The 10,746-nt window shown below is 45.3% G+C and overlaps 1 protein-coding gene across 1 annotated transcript; it reads right to left on the bottom strand.

The window, feature by feature from the left end:
- Window positions 1-814: 814 nt before the first annotated feature.
- Window positions 815-7,186, bottom strand: MRPL41 (mitochondrial ribosomal protein L41). The gene is made up of 2 exons (XM_073599821.1): window positions 7,067-7,186; window positions 815-1,400 (listed from the first exon to the last, which is right to left on the bottom strand). The coding sequence occupies exon 2, from the start codon at window positions 1,389-1,391 to the stop codon at window positions 984-986; it is 408 nt and encodes a 135-aa protein (XP_073455922.1). The 5' UTR covers window positions 1,392-1,400; window positions 7,067-7,186; the 3' UTR covers window positions 815-983.
- Window positions 7,187-10,746: the final 3,560 nt, after the last annotated feature.

Here is a 10,746-nt window from a genome sequence, read left to right as displayed (position 1 = left end):
GGGGAATCTTTTTCCCTGCTCCCTGTTATAAATAAAAATAAAAAATAGCTGGGTGGGGCTCTGCCTGCCCAGTTGCTTCATTAATTGACAGTGTTCATTAAGAACTTGTAATTTTCATATTCACAGAACTACCTGGGTGCTGTTGAGCTGTCTAGTAGTTCATGGAGTCTTTGACAGAGTGTAACTGCCTGCCCCTATCGGAGGTATGGGCAGACAGCTACACACAGTCTCAGAACTGTGGCATTACCGTGGGTGCAATGTTCTACAGGCTCCTAGCAAAAAAAAAAATAATGAATGCATTTTTTTTTTTAACTGCAAAGAACAAGAGGACATGACCTCAAACTAGCAGGAGGAAAATTCAAAACAAATCTCTGAAAATTATATTTTTCCGGAAGAGCAGTTGATGCTTGGAATAAACTGCCAGTATAGGTAGTAAGTCAGTCAACAATAAGTGGATTGAAACATATTATGATCAACAGATCTGTAATCTGTTGAACAAAGTAAATGGTGCAGACTTGAGGCACCACTTGGTCTTTTTCTGCTGTCACTCTTCTTTCTATGTTTACTGCTTTACCTGGCAAAAGATTTGCAAATCTGTAATTTACAGATGGCACAGCTAGTCTAGTAACACAGGCAGTTCCTATCAAGCAATGAATCTTCCTGTGTGATCTTACCACCCCTTCAAAACATGTATCCGCTCCATCACCTTCAGAGAGCTAAACTTGAAAGTGATGGACTGATCTTACTGATGCAGGTGTGTGAATGGCAAGGTTGGCCAAAATTACAAATTCTTTGGCAAATCAGTACACAAGTATATATTTCAACTGTGCATTTAGTTTTGTGCAGAGTTTCACTTGTATTTTATACAAAAGAAAAAAGGTATGACTTGTACTTTACACGGTATATTTAATTAGAAAAGAAAGTTCAATATGGGCATCAATAGGCTGTGTACATGAATCCATGATGTGACCTAATCATTCAGACTATTGAACATAATTCTTTGGATACAACTTGAATAGTTTGCCCTCCTGTGTGGTCTCAAATCCATATTTTTCTAGGTTATTAGCATCAAAGGTTCCCTCTTCAAGGTCCTTCTGTATGGCAGGAGCTGCAGTTTCCATAAACAGCTTTTCGGCTGTCATTTCCTCTTCCTCCCCTGGAGGAGCTTTGTAGGAGACGTATGGCCTCAACTTAAACCCAGTCAGATCAGGGACTATGAACTGCGGCACCATTTCTTTCACCTTGACAAACTTATGGTTGGAGGTCAGGTAACCTGTTTTCTTGCTTCCTCGTCCTCTGTTGAAGGCATTTGGTCCCATTTTACTGGTGATCTCAGCCAGCCTGTCTGAACCACGAACCAGGCCTCGGACAACATTCTGAAGCACCCCCATGATGGTTTGCTGGGAGAGAAATTTAAATATAGTTTAGGTAATAAATATAAGTTTCAGAATGTACCTAAAAATTAAGCCTGCCTCCAAGATAATGCTGATCCTGGGTAGTCAGGGACCCATCCAAAGCAAATACACACTATACAGATTTGTTGCCGCCAATGATGCGCCCTGCATATCTTGGCATTGCAGCTGCGAGTTTGTTTTAAAATTGTACAGTCGCCTCCTGGCTACAATAAAGAAGTGCAGATAATACTGGGGTGCTGTGAAGTGGCTCTGCAGCTTAGAAATGTGTGCAAACTAAACCCATGTTTTTAACGCAAACTGTTAGGATAATCTGGTTGCAGGCTGGTTGGCAAGTTGAGCTGGGTGGTAAAAATACACATTTGAGCCGCATTTTTGTCACCTGCCAACTGCCCCTCCTTAAGCTGCAACAGGCAGCGGAGGGGGAGGCTTGCATGCTATTGACCCAACATGTATGGATAAGCGCTGCAATCACGTGCAATGCACACGATTTTTGGCAAAAGTAAGGTGAAAACAGGCAGTGAGGAGGCTTCACATCGCTTCCTCGCAGTCTGTCAGCCTCTGGAAGCACATTGGGCTTCAGATGCAAGGATAATTTGGACGCATGTCGGTGAAGTGCACCCTGCCCACCCAACACCCCCATGCACAGTCACCAAACCTCTCCTTTAGCTCCTGGGAGCACATGCCTGCCACAAGTTGTTCAGAATGGCTGGTGGAGGAGGACTGGTGAAAATCTATTTCCCAATTCCCCAAACCACATGAATAGAATCTAAAAGCGCTCTGCTCTGAGCACTTCCAAGTTTAGACCTGGTAAACTCCCATGGCTCTGGCCAAGGAAAGAAGCAGATCATGCACAGTTTTTGCTGACAGGGGAGACATCAGGGGTTCAATATATCCAGATTTTTAATTAAGAATCTGTCACCTCCCAAGTGCTATCAAATAAAGGGCTTATCAGCCCCCTTGTGATAACAAAAAAGTTTTGAAATATTGAACTTTAATGAAAAGCCCCCCCCCCCACACATACACCTAGGGTGTATGTTTGTACATAAATGTCGACATGCTGCACACGCTAGAATGAGAGGAATAATTCTAGAGTCATTAGTTTGAGTAACATCTAAAACTTAAGTGCCGGCATTTTTTTTTTGTAAAGCTTCGACTATGGAGAATGAGTATCAAAGTTTTTCAGGCACAACCGTCACTCCACAGCAGTTGTGTAGGGAGTTTAAATATGACTGCTCAGTCCAGTAGGCTGCTGCGTCAATGGTGGCCTGTAGTGACATTGCAGCCAGTGGACAGAACATCTGCACTTAGCGGGGTACTAGGCATTGGACAAAACAAGCTGTCTATTGGATGCTGAGGATCTTTTGGCAAATGTTTGAGGCACTGGGTGCCAGGACAGAGGGAGTATTACTAATTATCTTTTCTGGGAGTTCTTAGATGGCAACATAGTGATTTTAAAATGTTAAAAAAAAAAAAAAAACAATCAGGCTGTCAAAATCAATTACAGGGGGTCCCCTAGTTACAAACATCCGACTTACAAACGACTCCTACTTACAAACGGAGGGAGACAACAGGAAGTGAGAGGAAATCTACCCCTAGGAAGGGAAATTCTCTCCTGTAAAAGTTAATATGGGAAAAAGGTACCTCCACTGATGCTTTATCACCAAAGCTTGTTTCCACAACAACCCAAAATTTTCAAAATCCAATTGTCATTGGGACAGAAAGTGAGGTGAAATCTTCTCAACATGGGCACAGACAGCAAAACAAATGTTATAGGGGTGTTAACCCTTCCCTATGCTATCCAAAAAGCTTAAAAATATTTTTTTTGGCTGGAGCTACACTTAAAAAATGTACCTGTTCCGACTTACAAACAGATTTAACTTAAGAACAAACCTACAGTCCCTAAATTGTAACCCGGGGACCCCCTGTATTTAGTTTGGAATAGTGTAAGGAAGAGAAACCTATCAGTTTAGTTTTTGTAACCGATTCCACCATCCACACAAACAAGGTGGAATCCCCGTCAGGACAGCGTCACTCAGTGTGTTCAGAGTACACTGATCAGTGGCTGCAGCTGCTGATTGGCTGAGAATTTTCCGACACGTCCCTTCGGTGGGTCTCTGCTGAATATCAATCTGTGTACGAGAGATACAAGTTCAGTTCCCAGGCTGTTGAGATCTACAAATACAGCCTCACATAGGGAGTCTTCCATAACTGACACCCCCCCCCCCTTCTTTGACAGGCATGGGAAGGCTGCTGAGTGTCTCTCTTTCTGCACAAACTTCTATTCACGTTAAGGCTGGTTTCACATGGGTGTTCTCCATAACCCGCATCCACCTGCTCAGCAAGGGCTCTCCCCAATGAGAAGACAGGTGACAGGTCAGTGTCAGCTCCGCTATGCAGAGTGGACACAAAGCCCCGCTGTTCTCTATGGGGGTGTCAGATGGAAACAGACCACCTATCTGTTTCCAGCCAACTGTCATCTGGACCAAATCGTATGCCGGTGGGTGTCAGCAGACATCCGCCGCTCCATAGAGCGCTATGGATGGTCCAATCAGGTCTGCCTGAAAAACTGACAGGTGGACCTGATCAGACATCCCGTGTGAAACCAGTCTAAATCTAGCCTGGCTCTATGGGGAATGGGGATATATTATTAATATTCCAGGAATCAACCCACTTTCTACAGATGGGAGAGTACTCCTTCACCTTCCAACGGAGTATTTCCTCAGGACTGCGGCAGAGACTGCTACCAGACAGAAGGGTTCATTGCGCCAGGCTGCTCAGCGCTTTTTATATTCTCATTCATATGAGTGCATTGATTTATGGTTTGACTTAAAGTTGTTGTAAAGGCAGAAGGTTTGTCTTAATGCATTCTATGCATTAAGATAAAAAGCCTTCTGTGTGCAGCAGCCCCCCTAATACTTACCTGAGCCCCATCTCTGTCCAGTGATGTCCACAATTTCCTTGGCTGTCCGGGACTCTCCCTCCTGACTGGCTGAGAGACAGCAGCGCGCCATTGGCGTGTCTGAATAAACACAGGGAGCTGTGACTCGGTTTGGGGGCCCTTATAGCAAGCTGCTTGCTGTGGGGGCACTCAACAGGAGGGAGGGCAAGCAGCAGCGAAGAGGAACCAAAGAAGAGAAGGATCCAGGCTGCTCTGTGCAAATCCACTACAAAGAGGAGGTGCGTATAACATGTTTGTTGTAAAAGTATGATTTTTTTTTTTTTTTTTTTTTTTTAATTATCCTTTACAATCACTTGAATGGGTTAAAGTGCACCCATTCAAGTGATTGTAAAAGGATAATTTAAAAAAAAAAAAAAAAAAAAAACATCATACTTTTACAACAAACATGTTATACGCACCTCTTGTAAAGGATGATTTAATAAAAAAATATATAACAAACATGTCATACTTACCTGTTCTGTGCAGTGGTTTTGCACAGAGCAGCTCTGATCCTTCTCTTTTCGGGTCCCCCACTGGCGCTCTTGGTTCTTTCCTCCCAAGTGCCCACCATAGCAAGCCGCTTGCTATGGGGGCACTCATGCCAGCTCACTCTTGAGCTGTGCTCTACCCCCCCTGGCTGTGATTGACAGCCAATGGCTCCCACTGCTGTGTCTGAGCCAATGAAGAGGGAGAGAGCCTCTGCTCTCGTGCACATTGGTGGATTGAGATCGGGCACAGGTAAGTATATGGATTTTGGGGGGGGGGGGGGGTTACCTTCACGCCTTAAGGTAAAAACAAAAACTTTCTCCCTTTTAGAACCACTTTATAATATTAGCTGAGCTAGTTCTATGGATGTTCTCTTTTTATGAATCCGCCAGCATGCAAAGGTCGCATGGAGACTCCGCCAGCTTGGTGAGCAGAGAGCTGGTGACTATCAGTCACCAGCTCTCTACTCTGCCCCTCCACACTTACTGGAGCGCTGGGCTGTGGAGGGGCTCTCTGCAGTTCGCTGAGATGGTGGCCGGTCCAGGGCTCTGGGTGGATCCCGACCATATGCTTGCGATCCTTAAAGAGCCTGCACCGGCTCTGTGACATCAGCGGGCTTCAAACGAACTGCACTCCTGTTATCCACAAGAGAAGTACAGCCAAATAAGCTTTGGCTAGACTTCTTAATTTTGAGATGAATGGAATGTACCAAAACAAAAACCACATGCACGGTTAGAAATATGTTTGAGAAAAATTTACCATCCTGCTCCTTCCAATTTTCTCATCGTCGAGTTCAAATACAAACATCGATTTGACCTCTCTTATGACTAGAACAAACAAACTTGCTTTCTTTTCCTAAGAAGTTTCATTTGAAATCCTACCCATCTATGGCCAGCTTTATAAACATTGCCTTAGGGCTCAGGCACAGGGATAAGGGAGGGGCTCAGGGGTGTTCACAACTCCACATGCCCGAGCCTGCCAGGAAGCTGACACTGTACATGGCTAATCACAGGTAGTGAGCCATTTCCCGATCTGTGCAGCAGCGGATCGGGAAATGTCTCACTGCTAAGGATGTGCTCAGGCGTGTTCGCAACCCGCACGTGCAGAGCCCGCCTGGAAGTCAGCACCGCACAGTGCTAATCACAGGCAGTGAGACATTTCTCGATCTATGCAGCCGCGGATCGGGAAAAGGTCTCACTGCTTGCGATTAGCGATGTGCAGTGCCAACTTCCTGGTGGGCTCTGCACGTGCGGGTTATGAACACACCTGAGCTCGTCCTTACTCACTGCCTGTGATTAGCACTGCCCAGTGTAAGCTTCCTGGCAGGCTCGGGCATGTGGAGTTGCAAACACGCCTGAGCCCATCCTTAACAGGGGTGTTATAGGGCCATATTATGTAAAATACGACTTTATTTCGGCATCCGGAAGCTACAGGTGTTGTGCAGAGCCACCTATACAAAATGGATTATAGGATACGGCTGTATGCAGCTCCAAGTGTAATCATGTGTACAGATGTATACCCCTGGACATAGAGGGGTTAATGTACTAAAATCAGCGGGTGCAAAATCTGATGCAGCCGTGTGCATGGTAGCCAATCAGCTTCTAACTTCAGCTTGTTCAATTAGCTTTGACAATAAAACCTGGACACTGATTGGTTTCTATGTAGAGCTGCACCAGATTTTGCACTTTCCAGTTTTAGTAAATAACCCCCTAGGGTCTGCCCCCTGGAGTGTACACACACACACACACACACACACACACACATTTACTCTGGGAGCTGTGTATACCGCCTTATCTTGTGATCCATTTATACAGGTGGTTGTACACAATAATGACAGCCATATTACATGTACCCCCCCCCTGTGTCCTCAATGCATTCCGAGTCACTGATCCCAAACACGCCTGTGATGTCACCTCTGTGTAGATCTGGCTCAATGACTTGGAAGGTACTGAAGCCTGAGGATCAGCATCACAGCCAGGTACACAGAGATCAGCAATGACATCACTACGTGTTCTCTCTATACAACTCCCCTACAAAAGCTGCCAATACACAATACGAGGAAACCTCCAGAACACTACATTCCATTAAACCACTAAATATTCCAGGAGACAGGACTGGGGACATGGGACACCTGCTTCCAGCAAACAGGTGGAGGCGCGCTCTAATCACCAGGGTGGTGGGAGGACATCCGCCTCCCCACAACACAATCCCCATACATAGAACTCACCTTCACCCACCGCTTCCAGAGCCGACCGGAAAATCAAACTCACACAACCGGAAACAGAACCCTCATGCTTGCCAAGCCTCGTTCTCACCGTCCAATCACGGCGAAATATCGAATGACGCATACCTGATTTGCATTCTGGTTTTTGATTAGAGGAATTTGTTGGCACCGCCCTTCTTCCTAATTGTGGAGGGTGTAACGTTCTGGGGATTGGTCAGGGGCGTGGCTTCCTTGTTCTATCTACAGTTCTGCACAGAAATGCTGTACTCGCTGCGAGATCACTCTGGAGAATCCTTAAAGTAATAGCGTACTCTTGAGTCATTTTTGTTTTTGGAAAAATGGTGCCCCTATGGGTGAATGTCATAATGTGTTAACCACTTGCCTACCGGGCACTTTCACCCCTTCCTGCCCAGGCCAATATTCAGCTTTCAGCGCTGTCACACTTTGACAATTACTCAGTCATGCTACACTGTACCCAAATTAAAATTGTTATTTTCTTCACTCAGATTGAGCTTTCTTTTGGTGGTATTTAATCACCACTACGTTTTTTATTTTTTGCTAAATAAATGAATAAAGACCAAAAATTTTGAAAAAACAAAACAAACTTTTCATAATTTGTTATAAAATTTAGCAGTTAATTTTTCTCCTTCACTCGTGTGCACTGATGAGGCGGCACTGATGGACACTGATGAGACAGCACTATATACGCGGCACTGATGGACACTGATGAGACAGCACTATATAGATGGCACTGATAAACACTGATGAGGCAGCACTGATGGACACTGATGAGACAGCACTTTATAGGCGGCACTGATGAACACTGATGACGCAGCACTATATAGGTGGCATTGATGGACACTGATGAGACAGCACTATATAGGCGGCACTGATGATGCAGCACTATGTAGGTGGCACTGATGGACACTGATGAGACAGCACTATATAGGCGGCACTGATGGACACTGATGAGGCTGCACTGATGGACACTGATGAGGCAGCACTATATAGGTGGTATGATGAACACTGATGAGGCTGCACTGATGGGCACTGATGAGGCAGCACTATATAGGCGGCACTGATGGACACTGATGAGGCAGCACTATATAGGTGGCATTGATGGACACTGATGAGGCTGCACTGATGGACACTGATGAGGCAGCACTATATAGATGGCACTGATGAACACTGATGAGGCAGCACTATATAGGCGGCATTGGACACACTGATGAGGCGGCACTATATAGGTGGCATTGATGGACACTGATGAGACAGCACTATATAGGCGGCACTGATGAACACTGATGACGCAGCACTATATAGGTGGCACTATTGGACACTGATGAGACAGCAGTATATAGGCTGCACTGATGGACACTGATGAAGCAGCACTATATAGGTGGCATTGATGGACACTGATGAGGCTGCACTGATGGACACTGATGAACACTGATGAGGCAGCACTATATAGGCAGCATTGATGGACACTAATGAGGCAGCACTATATAGGTGGCACTGATGAACACTGATGAGGCTGCACTGATGGACACTGATGAGGCAGCACTATATAGTTGGCACTGATGAACACTGATGAGGCTGCACTGATGGACACTGATGAGGCAGCACTATATAGTTGGCACTGATGAGGCTGCACTGATGGACACTGATGAGACAGCACTATATAGGTGGCACTGATGGACACTGATAGGTGGCACTGATAGGTGGCACTGATGAAGAGGCACTGATGAGCACTGATTGGCAGCACTGGTGGGCACTGTTTGGACTGCACTGATAATCAGGACACTAATAATTAGTGCCCCAGTTATCAGTGTACATGTGTCTTTTAGAGAAGCCGGTTATAGGCTCTCTTCTCTCTTCATGCTGTCAGCATGAGGAAAGGCGTGCCAATAACCGGCTTCTATTTACATCCGTGATCAGCTGTGATTGGACACAGCAGATCACGTGGTAAAGAGATGCTGATTGGCTCTTAACTTCAATCTGTGATCAGCTGTGCCTGGAGGACACGGTGATCACAAAGCGTGCTGCCTGCACCCCATCATATGTCATATGAGAACTAGCCAGCCGTGCTGTAGCTGTCGTTTGGCTATAGCGCGGTCGGCAAGTGGTTAATATGCACCGCAGTCTAGTACATGATGCAGTCTTACCTGTAAAGCAGATTCCTCCAGAGAGCTGTTACCACTGACAGGGCTTTCATCTTCACCCAATCTTTCTTCCAGGATCACGTGCTCCGTCCGTTTGAATAGAGGGGCCGCAATGACGTCACTCCAGCCCATGCACATCGGAGCCACGAGCCATGCACAGTACTCTCAATGGACGAGTGCACCCTTCATTTAGAGCACAGTGCACTTGCACCGGTGACAGCACCAGCTGCTACAATACAAATATGAATATCTCCTAAACAGTGCAAGTTTAGGAGATATTCACTGTACCTACAGATAAGCCATGAACGACGGTGCCAATTGACGTCCGACGTCCCACGCAAAGGGGGGATATCCGGCTCCAAGATGAGAACAATAGCCACGGGAAGGCTCAAAGACCTTAACCCTATGGCTAAACACCCCGCGCTTTGATAGTAGGGTCCCAGAGGGTTAAGGGAAATCGAGGAACAAGCAAATGGCAAGTAGTGACACCTAGTGTAGTCCACGAAAGGGACTAACAAAAAAGATGACGCCCTGGGCGTCCGTATGGTCACCTAATCCAGGTTCTATCCCCCAATGTTAAATTTGGCAACTAAACAACTGTGTGTAAAAATATCTCGAAAATTAGAAACATCCTAGGTAAATTTATACATAAGCAACTCTTAAGCCTATTAAAGTTGACCTTATTATAAACAATGACCAACATATAGAGGTATGACCCAAACAGGCATAGTGCTCAATCTAACTCTGCCAATCCAGGTTACATATCAACTACAAATACACCTGTAATTTTAAAAAAATCCAACAAAATCGATTAACGAGAAGTTAATCTCATAGATAATGGCTACGCTTAACCTATAGAAAAGGCTTAAAGCTGATGGATTCATTCAAACCCGGATGGATGGTGGCAGCCAGGGAATTAATCCATTTGGTGTCACGTTGGAGGATTTTGTCCACATTTCCCCCACTTTCATGTGTGGGCACATGCTCAAGAGCAAAAAATTTAATCTTTGATACTTGAAAGGAGTGGTAGAGTCCCATATGCCTACTTATTGGTGTCTCCATTTTTTTCTTCGAAACAAGCGACACATCGTCCCTTATTCAATGAAAAAAATAGGATTTTTAAATACAGCTTACTTGTAAAATCCTTTTCTTGAGAGTACATCACGAGACACAGAGTATTCATTACATAGTGGGTTAGATAGGCACCATCGGTGATTGGACACTGGTTAACCCCAATTAAGGAGAATTCCTCCCCTATATAACCCCTCCCATACGGGGAGGACCTCAGTTTTGTAGCAAAGCAATAGGTAACCACGTAAAACCCATAGAAGGGCGGGAGCTCTGTGTCCCGTGATGTACTCTCAAGAAAATGATTTTACAGGTAAGCTGTATTTAAAAATCGTATTTTCTTGATCATACATCACGGGACACAGAGTATTCATTACATAGTGGGATGTCCCAAAGCAATGCTCATTTGAGGGGAGGGAGACACAGATCAGAAAATAGACCGCAAACGGACCA

The sequence above is a fragment of the Aquarana catesbeiana genome, linkage group LG09 (genome assembly GCF_042186555.1).
Source record: "Aquarana catesbeiana isolate 2022-GZ linkage group LG09, ASM4218655v1, whole genome shotgun sequence".
NCBI classification, from domain to species: Eukaryota; Metazoa; Chordata; class Amphibia; order Anura; family Ranidae; genus Aquarana; species Aquarana catesbeiana.
The sequence above is the reverse complement of the archived record's forward strand: the minus strand, read 5'-3'. Positions and strand labels throughout refer to the sequence as shown.